This window comes from Malania oleifera, chromosome 12, assembly GCF_029873635.1.
Source record: "Malania oleifera isolate guangnan ecotype guangnan chromosome 12, ASM2987363v1, whole genome shotgun sequence".
Classification (NCBI taxonomy): domain Eukaryota; kingdom Viridiplantae; phylum Streptophyta; class Magnoliopsida; order Santalales; family Ximeniaceae; genus Malania; species Malania oleifera.
The window spans coordinates 81,920,864-81,938,431 of NC_080428.1; the positions used below are offsets into that span (position 1 = coordinate 81,920,864).

General features: G+C 35.8%; 1 protein-coding gene across 1 annotated transcript; it reads left to right on the top strand.

Annotated features, from left to right (window-relative positions):
* Nucleotides 1–8,146: 8,146 nt before the first annotated feature.
* LOC131144701 (uncharacterized) lies at nucleotides 8,147–14,912 on the top strand. The gene is made up of 2 exons (XM_058093521.1): nucleotides 8,147–9,770; nucleotides 13,352–14,912. Exons 1-2 carry the CDS (start codon nucleotides 9,063–9,065, stop codon nucleotides 14,624–14,626), a joined length of 1,983 nt encoding a protein of 660 aa, XP_057949504.1. The 5' UTR covers nucleotides 8,147–9,062; the 3' UTR covers nucleotides 14,627–14,912.
* Nucleotides 14,913–17,568: the final 2,656 nt, after the last annotated feature.

Here is a 17,568-nt window from a genome sequence, read left to right on the forward strand (position 1 = left end):
AGGTTCAGTCGACCGAGAGGTTGGACTTCCCCGAGGATGTTCAATCGACTAGGGCGTTGCCCATATATTTCTGGTTCGGTCAACCAAGCTGTATTAACTTGGCAAGGTCCGACCGACCGTACTATGGTCAAACCGTTGACCTCTGATCGATTCGGTCGATTGAATGCTTTTATACATTCCAATTCGGTCGACCGAACATGCATTTTTAATGTATTTCGGTTTTAATCCCCTTATACAATAACCATATTTATATAAGCACATTTCTTTATGCATGCATGTGGGTCCTAGGGTCATTCTAGGTCTTTTTGAGGACACCGAAAAAATCTGACATCGGTCGACTTGTCTAAGATCATTTGATTTTCAAGTGATGTGTAGGGACTTAAAGTCGTTCTAAGACCTTTGAACTTGTAGTTCTTACATGCATGATATATATTAAATTATTACAGACATTTTTTCTCCTAATTACTATTACAGACCCGAATTGAATAATAATGAAATATAATAAAAAAGATCTTTAAGGTTTTCATACTTTACTTCATGAGCTATCAGTATATCTGCTAATATAAACCTGCACATGAACTTGATAGCCATCAATTACCAGTATTTGTCATTATCAAAATCGAGTGTGACTCATAGGCTCAACACAAACTGTAATAATCCCAAAAAAGGTTATACAAGATTAGTGGAGTGATTCCAAAATATATATATTATTAATAATTAATTAATTAATTAATCGGAGTTAAAAAAAGAAAAGGAAAAAAATACTAATTAAAATTTATTTTTATTAATAAAATATATTATTATTATTAATTAAATATACTATTATTATTATTATTAATCATCCTGAAGCTTCTCAGCTTCAGGATGTTTTTTATTCTTCTTCTTCTTTTCTTTTCTTCTGCTGTCGCAGACGCTCTCTCTCTCCTTCCTCTCATTCTCTCTCCTCTATTTCGTGACGAATTTTCGCCCGATCGAAAATCGGAAGATACTGCTGGACTCCATTCTCCGCTACCGTCATTTCTATCGGAGCGGATCGGTGGTAGAAGCGGCATAAACGTATCTCCTGGGGTAAACTAATTTCTCTTTTTTCTTTAATTTCTTGCAAATTATAAGTCTGATTGACGAATGGACACCATCACGAGAATTTAGGGGTGATTCTTTACAAGTTTAGTGGGACAAAATTCTCGTGGGATCGTCGTGGGTAAAACCCCAAATTTGAGGTATAGGGTTATTAAAAGACTTATTTTTAATTAATTAGTATTAATTTAGAAATGCTAAAATATTGAGCATCTGGGGTTAAAGTAGAATTTCTGAAATTTAGGGTCTGGGTGAGCTCGTGTGTAATTTTGGGACCCGCAGGCAAAATTTAAAAAATTAAGTATGGATGTTAAATAATAGTTTAAATGATAATTTGGGGTATATGGAGTTTATGGAAGATTAGTTGAGTATTGTTTTGGGGAAAATGAGTTAATTAATTTAGGAAAAATGTGAATTTCACTATTTGAGTTTCGGGCGCAAAGGGCGTGGAATCTGGGTGTTAACAAGTCTCTCAGTAAGCCAGGTAAGGGGAATAAATTATAACAGTATTTTTAGAATTACTGTTTAAATTAATATGTGAAAATGTGCTTATGGTATTTTGTCTGAAAATTATTACGATATAAATATAGATAAATTGTGTGACATTTGAGTAATTTTAAATTGTGATATTTTGGAGTGTGAAATATAATGATGAGTAATTTCTGAGAAAATATTGAAATGAGAATTATTGATGTGATTAGTGAAAAATAATGAAATATGGTATTTATATGTGAGTAGAAATGTTTTGCCTGAAAGATGAGATTTTGTGAATTTCTGATATTGAAAAATAATAAAATGTGGTATTTATTTATGAGTGGAAATCATTTGCATGAGAAATGAGTTTGTACAAATTATTGATATGAGTATTTTGGAAAAAAGTAAAAAATACATGAAAAATGATATATGTTATTACGAGATGATGAAATGTGCACAGAAAACGATGAGAATATTTATATTGAACTGAATTGTGATATACTGGAATATGATTGATGAAATGGTTATACCGCATAATGAATGCGGGTATGTGGTAGTAAACCCTGATGGATGATTATGATATTGAGCACAGTACCGTTGCTAATGGCGTTAGTGCAACCACACGAACTCTTGGAGAGTGTGACATGACAGTCGACTAAGCCATTTTGTAGGATTGTTGGGCCCCTTGAGTCCGAATTAGGGTTATAGGCCGGTCAGTCGTACTACAAATGCGATATGTGATATGATATTTGATCTAACCGGGTCGGCCAACCGTGGTTAGATCTAGCCTTCGGGCCGCACAACCTTGACCATGGGGGGAAGCATGGCGTGGATAGAAAGATCGTCAGGGTGGCCATGAGTTACAGACGCGATGTTGGTATTTGATACCGAGAATACTCATGAGCCGGAAAGTAAAATGAAAATGGAAAGTGAAATAATGATAAAATTGGCTAAAATGAGAAATGAAAGAAACATTGGAAATTGAGAAATAAAGAATGATAAAATTGAGAAATGAAATCGTATGAGTTAATAATATAAATAATTGAGGCGAAGTGAAACTCTCCGCCTGAGGGCTTACTGAGTAAGATAAGTGCCCTGATAGGTATTAGATGTGGTCATATCTGGTTGCATAATGTGTTATGACAGAGGGAAACTACCTGTATAGGCGGGTAACCTTCCCTATTTTCAGGAACTTCGCAGTAAATATGTGTTGGAAATTATTGAATTTAAGAAATTATTTTAAAACTTATAAAAACTTGTGTTGTATATCTATATGATTATGTGAATGTGTATATCAATGTATTTTCTCAGATGAAACGATGATTTGAAAAATAAAGTGTATTATAACTGAACTCATATGGCCACGCACTGTAAATAATTTATTCCTTCTTACTGAAATGTGTCTCACCTAAATTATCTAAATTTTTCAGGAAATAGGGATAAATCTGGTGATAGAGTTCCATGATCATAGGGAGCTGGGACCCTGACATGCAGGGTGAGTTTTGGTGGACTAGGGAGGTGTGATTCCCTAGGGCTATATTGTTTTTGGGTATAAGATAGTATTGTGTATATGTGCATGTTAATACTCTGGATATTGTATTCTGAATGATATAAATATATTGTCTTCCGCTATTAGGTTTTATAAATAAAATGATTTTTTATCCGGTACCCAATGCGGGTCGGGTCGTACGAATAATAGTAGAATTGATGACGTGGCCAATTTATGAATGAATATTGATTTATTATTGATTGAAAAAAAAAAAATTTGTACAGAAAAATCGGGGCATCACACAAACCTCCCAGTTAGATTGAGCAAGGACCTTGAAAGCTGAGCTGGTACCACATGGGCTACCCTTTTTGGACCTGGCTGAGGAATTTTCATAGCTTCTTGTACATTGTTGGCATTATGCGGCTTAGGTATTTTTTGTTTTGTTTTGTTGTTGTTGTTTTTTCTCCTTTTCTTTTAAATTATAATAGAGGGTATTCTGTAATTATGAGGCATAAACACCCATTCCTCTCACCTGGTTGGGCATTCCTACACCCTCCGTTGGAGTTTCCCATAGGTTGCGTTTGTTTGATGGCTGGGATTTTTATTAGATTGGATCCATTGGCTACGATACCTGATGCACTTCATGTTTGGATTATCATCCATTAAGAACTAACTAAAATACTTGAAACTTCTTTGCTATATTCATATGTCATGACTTGAATCTCTTGAGAGAGAGAGTTCCCCCTCGGTTACCATTTCTACTTTAGTCTCTCTTGCTAATCAAAAGGGTATCTAAAATTATAATTGAAGATGCTCAACCTTAAACTTCTCATAAGTCATAACAAGGTTCTGCCTCAAGGGATTCAGTAAAACCTTACCCGTGGCAGATGGACATGATATACAAGAGAAAATGGAAACCCACATAGACGCACAAACGAGTTCCACTTGTGGGATAAATACTCACAACAACAAAATGGAATTGGTGCATTGTAGACCCTTTTTCACCTTGTTACATGCAAGTTTTTCTCCATAACCAAATTATAAAATTTCCAAAGGAATTTTCAGTGGGGATTGTGTGTTACAGTAACTCCAGAATTGCAATTGCAGAGGCTATGGCAGGTGTGGAATCACTTATGTATGTATGCAAGTTACAGAGACGGATCCCATTGTTACTCTGTTCCATAGTTTGCATGAGATGCCTTCTTTTTTGTTGTCTTTTCACTTGTTTGGTGCAGGTTGGAGTGGACGGATACAGCTTCACGTGGTTTTGTCCATTTGATAAGAACGCAATTAGTGAGAAAAGTGATCCATCCACTGTGTCTGGGGGGGAATCCAATCCAATCCAATCTCGTGATCCAATGGTGCTGTGAAGTGAGAGAACAAAGTCATATAAAACCAGAGCTTCCTTCCATGTGCAGGATGGCCCCCCCTCTTGGCTCGTTCTAGTCAATACTATTTGAGAAGTGAGTTTCACATGCCCAACAACTACCCATTAATGAACTCATGCTAAGTAGGTCGCCTTTTATAAGTAACCCCTCGCCCTCGCCTCTCAAGAAAATTTTCAATCACACGAATTGTGGTCTTGAATCAGTCCTGCAGTACTTATTTCTTGAGAGATGGTAAAAAATACCTGAACAAAGAATTATGGTCACCCTTACATATCTGCATATTGAAACAAAGAATGGTTTAAAATCATCACTCATGTCGATCCACCTAAAAATTTTTCGATCTGTCATGAGAGGGCATGGGCCTTGTTTGGGTCCCATCTGTTGCTGTCTGATCTAATTGGAGATCAGCTGTCCTCTCTGTACAGTTCAGTTGGGGAAGCTTCCTGACCCTTGAGCTTGAATTTGTTGTCTGTTGCTGCCTTCCTTCAAGTTTGTGTAGGTGTGGTGCATCTTCCTATTCAAACCCATTTCTTTTGTGCAGACTCTGTTTATTTGATTCAACAATTCATTTTGTAGATCTTTTGGAATAGTAAATTGATAGTGATTCCATCAATTATTGTTTTCTAACTAAAGTGTTGTATTTTCTCTCAGAAATAATTTTAAGTTGAGAAATCACTTTAAAGTAATGTTTGGGAGTATGAATTTTGAATTTCGAGTTTAGATTTGAAGAATTTTCAGTATAATTTTAGATTTAAAAATTTGGTGAGTCAAAAAATTTAATTGGAAGAAATATAAATATAATGGTCGTTGTGGTGTTTGTGTGAAAGGACATGGGGGACCTTTTCCTATTCACATCTACCCAAATAATGAGTTGGGTGAGGATTTGAGGCATGGTAGATCTCTCACCCAAATAATAAGCAATGAACTTATGAACCCACCCACGCTCAGGTGCATCTGCTCAATAAAGCACCAAACATTTGTACTAAACCCATCCCTCTTTTTTTTTTTTTCTTTTAATATCGCCGGGTCTCCTCAGCCGGCATCTACTAGATTACCTTGAAATGCAACACAGCCAAGACAATTCCTGCGCCCCGTGATACCGGCCCCACAGCACCACAAGGGTGTAAATTCAAGAACTCAGGGGAAACTCGAATTCGGGAGGCACAAAGGCTGACCTCTTTGTTTTGACATAAATTCACTCTGCTTTGATTATTATGATTATTTGACATTTTTGAGAAATTTTTAAATGCTGATTTTTTGAAGGGAGAGATTGGTGTAAGATTATACTTTGCCCTAAATATTTTTATAGAAAAAATTTTGGAAGATGGGAATAGGAATGTTACATTGATTTCAAAGAGTAAAGATTACTAAATAGATATGACAAATTTTTTTTAATTTTTTTTTTTTCCACACTGCATTAGACTGACTATTTAAAATAAGAAGTGAAGAAAGTTAGAATGAGATTAAGAAAGATTCCTGCATGGAACAAAGAGAAATGGGGCTGATGTTTGGCCACTTTTCCCAAGGCAAAGATTAAAGCTGCCCTAAATGATTTCTGCCTGCCCCCCAGCTTCCAATTCTTTTATCTTCATTTTTCGGGAATTGTGTTGCCATTAGGTCTAAATAGGCCTGTAGGTGCTCCTAGAAAGCAAAAATAAAAAAATAAAAAAAATAGAAAAAAATAATGCAATTATTTTTATTTTTATTTTTTTCGACAAAAGACCTGAGATTTAGAATAAATAAATAAAAATAAATGGGGAGGTCTCCTAAGATTTCAAAGGAATGTTCAATAGTTTTATGAACTTCTTCTTAAATTTATCAAATAAGAATATAAATCTATCCTTATATTTTATAAAAAAGATAAGTCTTTTAATGATATATTTATGGTTTTTCTAGTGAATCATAAAATGACTGTGACATTTTTTAAACTACTTTGAGATTTTTGGAATCTCTCTTTTCTGTCAAATGTAAAAAAGAAAAATTAAATAAACATTGATCGTTTTTGTACACTAAAAAGAAAAGATTGGGTTTTTAAAATTGCCATTTTCACATTTATCATTTTCATATTATTCAATACTTGAAAAATATTTTAAAAAGAAAAGAAAAAAATATGAAAAATTTTATTTTTTATATTTAGTTATCGAAGAAAGTGAGAGGATAAAATATAGAACCCTTTAGCGCCCATTTGGAACTAGAAAAATATTAATAAAAGGAAAGAAAAATAGAAAAGATTTTATATTTTCATATTTAGTTTCAAGAAAAGTGAGAAAGAAAATAAAAAATACACTAGATTAATGATCAAAATTTTAATTTTATACATCTTAAATATTTTATTTTTGTAAATTTTTAGTCATACTAGAATAATTTTTCATTTTTAGTGATATTTGATATAAAGAGAAAATATAGTGGAAAATTAGTTTTCTTCTTATTTTCCTTTTATTTTATTTTTTCAAATAAAATTCTTAATCTAAACTAGCCCTTAAAAAAAATTTATTTTACGTTCACTTACTTTAAATTTTTTTAAAAATCAATACATAAATAAATTATAATGAAATTGTTTTGTTTCTTTTTTGTTTTTTGTTTTTTTTCGGAAATGAAGTCTTGAATAAGGGCATTTTTCAGGTGGGTGGGTTTGATCCCCCAAATATAAATGTGGGAGACCCAACTCCTTCAACTCGTCCCCCACCAACACCGTTTGACTCAAAATTAAGTGCAGGAGACATTTGACCATTTGAGTGTATCTAAAACTAACCGACTATGTGAACCGTAAATAATCAATGTTCACTTTTATTTCACTTAAGAATAATAAATCTTATATAGTGTTCACTTAATTTGTTGAATCTGAAATATCAATTTAAATTTAATAAGCACTAATTTATCATAATTATTTATTTTATTTTTTTAAGAGTCAGAGGCTATCCACATAGCGATCTCGTCCTAAATTTATTAATAATTCTCACTTCTGATGCAGAAATATCGTAGAAATAATAGGACACTTGGGGTTTACATAATAACCAAATAAAACACCTCATGCATCAAATCAAATAAAAGAAGAAAACAAACATATACTAATATCAAAAGAAAACCAACTAAACATACATCATATAAGTCGTACCTATTTTATTCAATTTATACAAACCTTTGATAACTAGGAAATTTGACTACTATTTGTAAACAAATTATTCTTCCCATGACACCTTATCAAGCCAAAGCATTTACCATTTTATTCCATTCTCTATACAAATAATTTATAGAAAAATCTACTCCCTCCAATAAACAAATAAATTACTTTTAAAATCTCAAAAATATCATAAAGAACATTTATTAGATCTTATCCAATTTAGTATAATATTCGAATCACACTCAATGTAAATACTGGTATGACCCAATTGTTTACAAGTTTTTATTCTTTCCATCACTACAATCAATTCAGTTTTATTATTAGAATAAGAACCAAAATATTTTAAAAAATAAAAAATAAAAGAACATATACAGTTTCTAAAGATGCCACCAGCACCTGCCTTGAGTTTCCCAAGTTGCTGAAATCCAAATTTTGTTTCAACCTTAACTCGGTTTTAGTTATTTCACACCTTACATAATTTTATTTTTTTTATTCATAATCTGCATTTCGATTTTGGAATATCCTATCAATGTAAACTTTTACACTTATAATCCAAACCGAAGTACTTGTTACTCTCTCTCTCTCTCTCTCTACACTGTGGCTATCACGGGCGAAGGAATTGTCAGCATTCCACCAGAGTAGAAAAATATACAAGGGAGTGTGTCATTTTCGTTATCTTCTTCTTTGCAAAGTGCAAACATGATCAAAGGTGGCACCATTCTCTTTTTTTCATCTGTGAAAGTCTTTCATTCCTCTACCCGCTTCCCCTTCAACTCCCCTGTTTAGCAATTAATGCTTGTCTTTTAATTCCCTCCTTTTCTTCTCCTACCCCCTTTTACCATCTCCTCCATCTTACTTACATAAATTCTCATGATTTTTCTCTTCACCATGCATCCCAACTCTCCCACCTGACGGCTCCACTACTGTCCGTTCTGTGACTCTCTCTCTCTCTCTCTCTCTCTCTCCTGGTGGGTGTTCTTGTTTATTCTTTTCACTTCAACTCTTACATTCATCTCGCTTGTTCTTCATTTTCTTAACACCCATTATTCCGCATTAGGTATGTGGCTTTTTGGTTTTGTTTTCTCACGAATTCACGTTGAATAATTCTGATTTTTCTGTTCTCGAATTGGGTCTTTATTTGATTCAACCCAGATTTGTTTTTTTTTTCTTTGTTGGGCACTCGAAAGTGTTAATCCATCTCAATTTTCCATCGACTGACATGGGTAGTTTTCTTTCTGGGTCCAAGATTCATGTACTTTCCGCATTTATTTGCTGGGGACTTCTATCTTTTTCACAACTTTCTCCTGCAAAAGAAAAACTCTGTTCGCATCTTCACTTCGCTTTATGAGTTATTCCCCAGTGGCTTTTTTGTTCCCATTTTCACAAGTCGATTTTGATTTCTGAAATTTTTTCTGTTTCTCAATTTGGGTCCTCATTAGATTCCCCCCAAAAGTGTTAATCCACCACAATTTGTTCCATCCATTGGTTCATTTTCTTTGTGGATCCAATTTCAATGCCTCCTGCCTACTTCCCACTCCGGTGGGAGAGCACCGGAGACCAGTGGTGGTATGCCTCACCCATTGACTGGGCAGCTGCCAATGGCCTCTATGATCTGGTCAGGGAGCTTCTCCACCTTGATACCAATCTCCTCATCAAACTCACCTCCCTTCGGCGAATCCGACGCCTCGAAACCGTCTGGGACGATGAATCCCAGTTTGATGATGTTGCCAAATGCCGCTCTCATGTTGCCCAACAACTCTTGCTTGTCTGCCAAAACACAAGAGGCCACAACTCTCTCGTTCGGGCCGGGTACGGCGGATGGCTCCTGTACACTGCTGCCTCTGCTGGGGATGTGGATTTTGTTAAGGAATTGCTAGATAGAGACCCTCTCCTTGTGTTTGGGGAAGGAGAGTATGGTGTCACTGATATATTTTACGCAGCGGCCAGGAGCAAGAACTCCGAGGTTTTCAGGCTTCTGCTCGATTTCTCGATCTCCCCAAGGTGTTTTCATGGAAATGGAGGAGAATTAGAGGGCCAATCAGATGAAATCTCCGGAGTGTTTAGGTGGGAAATGATGAACAGGGCTGTTCATGCAGCAGCTAGAGGAGGGAATTTGGAGATGTTGAAGGAACTTCTCAGACATTGCTCTGATGTTTTGGTTTATAGAGATGCTCAGGGATCCACCATTTTGCACACAGCAGCTGGCAGAGGACAGGTTGAGGTGAGGCTTCTCACTCGTCTGCTTAATTGCCATATGCTTCGGTCATTGATTCATATATCTTATTCCTGTACACTTGTTAGGGGCTCCCTACGCTTTAGATTCATAAAGTTTTGCCTGTCCTAGTTCAAGTTCTTGTAGTTTATTTTTTTAGCACAATACTATCATTGGTTCTCATCACACTTTGATTAATCAGTGAATAGGATTTGTGGGTATTTAAGAACGGGCGATCCACTACACATGAACAATGTTGGTTGTTGGTTGATTAGAACTTAGAAGAGGTTACTGAAAGTTGGAAATGTGCTGGCTATTTTCCTTTATTGTGTTTGTGCATTATTGTTGTGAGTGGTTTGGTTGGAAAACTGATCACATTGTTTGGATTAGTTACTATCTAAATATATTTTTTGATTCCAAAAATTGTAATTACTTTCATAATGGCAATTGGATGCTATTAACTCCAATTTACATGTAGCCCATGCTATCGTAGTATTGTTACAAGGTATGTAATGCTTTTAACTTTTATTTAAGTACTAATGTTTCAAAGCACTTCCTTTTACACGAGTTCAGTAGGAGGGGCTATCCTTTTTGTTTTCTTTAAGAGTAATAATAAAGATAAAGTGTTTTCGGGAAAGAACATAAAATAAAATTTCATGAAATAAAAAAAAATGTGAAAAAAAAAAGCAGAAAATTATGAAAAAGTTCAAAACTGCAAAAAGCAAAAAAGAAAAAGCTGCAGAAAATTCCACTTATAGAAGAATTGTAGAGAACCTCAAAAAGATAAAAATTTAAACTTTTCAGAAATTCCCGGAAGGAATAAGAAAGAGAAAAATTCCAATAAAATCTTAAAAAGTGAAATAGTATAAAAAAAATTGCAAAATAATTGTAGAGGATTCCAAAATCTGAAGAATGTAGAGAAGTCCAGATCTATGAGGAAGTTGCTGAGGTCTTGAGAATACCTAAGCTTGAAATCTTTTGGGGTGAGGAATTTAAAAAGCTACAAAGATAAACAGGAACACTTCATGCCTTCATCTGACTTAAGCTGCCTCACTCAAGTTTCAGGCCTAATGAAATCTCTTGTACTAGTTAGTGATATTCAATGCTACATCTCTTCAGTAAAAGAAGTATGCCAAATATGGTTAATTTCCTTGTATCTTGTACTTGTACCCCTTTGCTCTAATATATCAAGCTTACTTCTTCTAAAAAAAGAAAAAAAAAACCAAAAAAAAAAAAAAAAAAAGAGAAATCGTCAAAAGAAGAAAGAGAAAAGATCAAAATTTGAGACTGGAAGACAACTCGAAAACTGTAAATTTTCAAAGATGATAATCTCTCTCTCTCTCTCTTCAACTATGCTCTTGAGGTGAAGAATTGGTGGGATGATGAAGGGATTGGTAATTTGGTGTGCAAAGAATAAATTAAAAAAAAAAAAAAAAACAATAAAAAAGGAATGAAGCTGCTGTTGGTCTGGTACCCTCCCAACATTACCTAAAATCCCATCATACTTGATAATTGAGAAGATGGGAGCACACACCTGGCAATAACGACTTTTGGTCACCCATGCTGTTCTAACAAGCCCACAACTTGAACCTTCCAGGACATTTCTCACCTTGCCTAGAAGAATTGTTCTAAGGTGTAATACAAAAATTGTAATGAAATTTGTCTAAATCCAACCAAATCCAAATCCAAGGTCTGAAATCCATGCTCTCAAACGCAACAAAAGTATTTGTAATTTTGTTATCTCGTGTGATCTCAATACAACAAAAAATAAAAAGAGAGAAATTTCCATTTTGATTAAATTGAATTTTAATTGTTTCTTTGGGATATCCTTTTATGGTAATTTTATAGAGGTGAAATTCTGAGTATTTTTGAATTTGCCCCCAATTTGTCAAGGCCTAATGGTCTTCCTCTCTACTGCCCAGAGCCTTTTTTTCGAATCTCCATTCTCCAGATAGAGCTTTTAACAAGCAATTCTTTTCAAATCTCTAATAAACTTAACTTTTCCAATCCTCTTTCAAAAACAAGGGTACATAGGCAATCCTATCGGGATAAAAGAAGGTTTTGAGGGATTTTGAATCTCTCCCAAATTTAGCTTTGGAGTGGGAATTAACTTTTTGTATGGTGAATTGCTTAAGGCCTCATTTGGAACTTGGAAAAGGGAAAGGAAAATATAAAAAAGTTCACTTTCTTATGTTTTTTTTATCAAATGAGAAAGAAGAAAAAATATGTAATAAACATAAATTTTATTTTACGTGCCCATTAAGCTTTGATGAGGTCGGGGTTTGACTCAATGCTAACTCGAAGATTAGAGGTATGGAAAAAGTCTCTCCAAACATGGATGTAAGATTGCATATATCTTACCTTTCCTGAACCCCTGATGGCGCGGACACCTTGTCCGCCAAGTGTTGTCTCTCTCTCTCTCTCTCTCTCTCTCTCATGTCTTTTAACCTTTAATTTTTCTTAATTTTAGTCATATCTGAACAAACTTTTATTCTTAATTATGTTTGATAGAGAGAAAATATGATGGAAAATTAACTTATTTATTTTCCTTTCGATTTCTTAAACAAAATAGTTGACCCAAATGGAGCTTAAGAGAGGGTAAAATCTCCGACAAATCTTACACGGGGAAATATATTCTTTTCTGATGTTTTCTTCTAGCTAGGTCAAGTAACCAAAATAATGGTGTCTAAGCCACTCATGTCGTTCCAAGGCAATGCATTCTTATTAATTTCATTCTCAGGATATGAGAGATGTGCTTTCTCAAATCATTTAAACTTGATGATGATAACTGCTCCTTATAATATAGGTGATGCAAATGGAGGTAATACCTTCCTTGCACATAATTAGACCTTCAAATCCTTTTTTTAACAATTTAGGTTTTCTATGTTTCCTCTTTATTTTATAATAGTGATAATGAATTGACAACTCTATTTTAACTTCCAAAATTTTTGTGACCGCCATGGCATCACAATCACGACCATTGTCACTGTCTGTGGCTCACACATATGGAACTGCTTCTCCTCACATGTTAGTAGGTAACTCCGAGCTAATCAATAGTACATTCAACGTGTATTTAAAAGTTATATTTTTCATTTTTTCTATTCCATTATCTTCAAATTTGTCTTGGGCCATGGCTTCAATTATTGCTCCATTCTGTGCACAGAACTCTCTAAGATGTTTGGAAACGTATTCTTCTCCTCAATCAGTTATTAGTCTTTTAATTTGTTTACCCATGTGAAGTTTTTATCATATGTAATGACTTTATTAAACTGCCACATGGGCTCTTAAACTTGGTAATCTTGTATTTTTAGCCCGTCTATTAATTGTGGTCAGTGACATCTTCTTAGTCAGTGACATCTTCTTATTGCCTCCACTCAATTTCATTTTCATGGAAAGCCAACCCTATTTTATTCATGTCCTTGTGGTAATGTAATGTCCAATAGACCATACGAGCAAGATTATCTCATTTTTGTTTGACATCCATGCATGAACTAACACCATCTCATCATTCCTGACTTCTCTCGCTCTATATGAACCTCTAAAGATATCACTTCGATTTGTTTTGACTAATCTTTTTCAAATTTGTGCAGATAGTTGAGGATATACTAGAATGCTTTGATATTGCTGCATCCATGGACAATCAAGGGAACACAGCTTTAAATGTGGCTTCTTACCGGGGTTACTTAGCTGTGGTTAAGGTTCTGATTCTGAAATCTCCCTCATCTGCCTTCTTAACAAACAATTGTGGGGATACTTTCCTTCATATGACAGTGGCTGGTTTCCATACCCCTAGCTTCCGACGACTAGACCGGCAGATTGAGCTCATGAAGCAGTTGGTAAGCGGAAAGATTGTGAATATGCAAGACATCATCAATGTGAGAAACAGTGATGGAAGAACTGCTCTTCACATGGCTGTGATTGAGAACATTCAGTCTGATGTGGTGGAACTCCTCATGAATGTGTCATCAATCAATTTGAACATTCGCGACACCGATGGAATGACTCCACTAGACCTTCTCAAGCAAAGGCCACGATCAGCATCTTCTGAAATACTGATCAAGAGGTTGATATCAGCAGGTGGAATCTCCAACTGTCAAGATCATACAGCAAGAATTGCCCTTGTTTCTCATCTAAAAGTGCAGGGTATTGGGAGCAGTCCTGGAACTTCTTTCCGAGTTCCTGATGCAGAGATATTCTTGCACACTGGCGTTGAGAACGAATCCAATGCTAGTATTGATGCAGCGAATATTGAATTTAGTACATGCTCGAGCGAACTAGGCCAGTGTGACTCAGATATTGACTTGAACCTGTCTGATAGCAAGAGATCAGGTTCCATAAGCTATGCTGCTAGGCGCCTGAGGACTCTCCTACGATGGCCTGGGAGGAAAGACAAAAGACCTTATAGCACAAAGTTTGAAGACAATGACGACGACTCAGATTCATACACCATGTATCGAAACATAGAAGATCGTCTGACCCCGCTTCGACAGAGGTTTTCGAAACTGTCGTCCCTTCCAAACAACGAAAGGGCACTTTATGCCAGGAGCAATCTCCCAAGTCCATCCACCAAGAAGGAATTTGCAGCAGGGCTAATGCACGGGGTAATTCAGGTATTGCCTTCAAGTCCTTGTTCTCGATCGAACTTTTCCTCGCCTACTTCAGTATATAGGCAAAAGAACCTCCTCTTTGCAAACAGTATTTTGAGACCTTTGTCAAGAAGCAACTCTTTCAATTGTGGAACACCACAATTGAGCCACAGGCAAGCTTCTTTCAATAAGAAGCTGATGAACCAGTACTTCTGCTTTGGGGCGCAAAGCATAGCCATGGAAGACTCACTCAGCTGTGCGAGGCCAAATCCAAGTTAGGAAGAATGGAGAACCACTAGTGCAGCAGGATTTTGGTGAAGTCCTTGGGATTTTTCCCCATCATCTTTTGGTGTGTAGACGAGCATAAAGTGTGCAGAAATATGTAAATGGGTAGTCAGGTATCTTAAATAATGCAGAATGGATGTTCTAGAGAGCTGAAAAAAGTGTGGCGTTCATCCATTACCCCTCTTGTTCAATTTGTTAACATCTGTATGCTTTCAATTAATGTCATGTTTGGTTTGTGGAATAGAATAAAATAGGAAAGAAATGGAGTGAAAATTTGATCGGAAACCATGATAAAATCAAGTGAAAATTTCAAACTCTACTTCATTTCTATGTACCAATGTTTTAAAAGGCAAAGACATAAGGTGAGGCGTTTTACCCTCCGCGAGGCGAGGTGTAGCGTAAGCCTTTAGTCATTGATATGTAAGTATTTTGGGACTGTATTTTTTAAAATAATTAATAAATAAAATTAATTTATATATAGTAAAAAAATAAGAAAAAATTTAGAATTATGGAGAAAAAAATAAAAACATAATTTTTAAATATAGGCCTGTTTTAGCTAATTACATGTTAAAATGTAAGCATGAGCCATAACATTACAAAAAGAAAAGAAAAAGCACTTGCAGTAGGACATTAAAACTGAAAATTGAAAAATGAAAAGTGAAAATCGAAACAAATCAAAAGCAACTGCAGCTACCATGAGTTTTAGAGACATTGGCAGAATGTCTACTATGAACAACACTGGAGAGAGTGAGTGTTAAATACTCGAATGAGCTCAAGGAAAAACTTCAAACTGAGAAGAGATCTCGATGCAGAGAGGTTGAAGGGGGTTGTGGAGAGAGGCAAGAGGCTATAGGGGGTCGCTGGAGAGAGATGAAAGGTTCGAAAGGGTCGTTGGAGAGTATTAATATCCATCCAGTCTCACATCGTCTTTGTGAGTAGTTCCAAAGTCAGTATAAGATCCTCTTAACTCTCTCTCCTTAACACTTAGGTTTTGAGGATGAGCTCTCTAACATGGTATCAGAGCTGGGCCTTAGGTTGCTTAACTCTTTTGTGGGCTGGACTTCTCCTTACCTCATTTCCCCCCATAGGCTCTCGTCGCCTCATTTACCCCATGAGTTTGAGGGGAAGTATTAATGTCCGTCCAATCTCACATCGTTTCTGTAAACAGTTCCAATGTCAGTATAAGATCCTCTGAACTCTCTCTCCTTAACACTTAGGTTTTGAGGATAAGATCTCTAATAAAGAGAGATGAGACGTCAAAAGGGATTGTCGGAGGCAGACCAGACGTTGGAAGGGGTCGTCAACTCGTCGAAGAGAAACAAGAAGCTGGAGGAGTCTTCGAAGCCAGATGCAAACTTGGAAAGAGACGAGAGCTCCAAAGGGGTCATTGGAGAGAGACGATACATCAGAAGGAGTTGTCGATTCGTCGAAGAGAGACGAGAAGCTGGAGGAGTGGTCGGAAAGATGCAAAAGCTTGGAAGAAAGAAGCTTCATCGAGAGAGGAGGATTTTGATGCTTATCAAAGCCACTGTTACTTTTATATATATATTTTAAATCAAGTACTCCCAAAAGAGGCATACGCCTTTCCAAGCAGGGTGAATCTGGTATATCTCGATCATATAATTGTCGGGATGAGCTTCCACAGTAAGTCAGGGGAATGATTTGATTGGATTTGTTGGGATTTCCTTCCTTGTGCTCATGATGCTTTGTACTAGTGTTTGTGAAGGTTGGAGTGGTTGAATTATTTCTCGAGATCTTCTGGAATTTTGTTTATTTTCCACTTATAGTTGTGTAGTTCTTATTTATTTGTTTGGTTGTTGGTTATTGATTTATTGGTTTTGAATAAGTTGGTTAAGTCAATTTTAAATTCTTGGGGTTTGATTTTGTTTTTTCCAAATCAGAAGGTTGGAACCACCTTCCGCCATCATCTAAATCAGGAAAGAGCGCCATTAGTTTTGTTTTCATCAGAGACATAGCCAATTGATCATGTCTTAGCTTATAATAAGAGGATGATGCTGAAGATGATATTGGGAGAACATCTCCATCATGGTGAGAGAGCTTATGAGAAGTCGTGCACGATTGGATCAGTTTTGCAAATTGATTGAAAACTAAAATATCACTATAAATTAATTGTTGCAAGTACAAATTATATTTGTAACTTACCATATTCAATGAATAATACATGTAATAAAAAGTAAATTTTAGTCTTGCGAGTGAAATATAAAATTGATACGCCCAAAATGATCTAGCCAATGAGGGCAGGTCAACGCCTAGCTCGCACCTTCTCCAGGTCTGACATCCTGACGAGAGATTAGCTCCAACCCAATAAAGAGGAGGAGAGATCCACGCCAATGACTTTAATAGCTGAGTAATAGGTGCACGCACTTATGGCTGGGGAGCGATTCACGCCCCTGCGCAATAAATTCGAGCCAACCTACGGTCAACTCAAGCCCCTATAAGAAGGGATCTGGAGAGAAGGCCAAGGTAAGTTATAAAACACTATTCTACTGTTGCGTTCAGCCTCTCTAAAAGCATTCCTCTTACTTAGGCATCGGAGTGATCCACCGGAGTACACCCCGGGTCCTCCAAGCCTTTCTTTTCTTCCCCTTTCAGGTCAACGGGAGTCGAAGGAGCATCCCTGCTATTTTTACCCCGCAACAAAAATAAAACATATGATTGGAACATACAAAGGGATTTTTAGTTTTTTGTTCGAGTAAAAGACACTGATCTTCCTTAAAATTTAGTAAAAGAATACTGAATTTCTTGAGATTTCAAAATTTTCATATTCCTATCATGATGTTTCAAAATTCTCATAAATCTTCCTTCATATTTGATTTTTGAGACACTTAAATTTCTTACAACTCATCTTTTTGCAAAATATAATGAGAGGTTAGTTTCTTTTTGGCAAACCTCAAAGGAGGTTCTCGGTATTTTTA

Coding starts and splice junctions, on each gene's coding strand:
- LOC131144701 (XM_058093521.1), top strand. CDS start 9,063: ATGCCTCCTGCCTACTTCCCACTCCGGTGGGAGAGCACCGGAGACCAG. Junction 9,771..13,351: donor CTGGCAGAGGACAGGTTGAG/GTGAGGCTTCTC, acceptor AAATTTGTGCAG/ATAGTTGAGGATATACTAGA.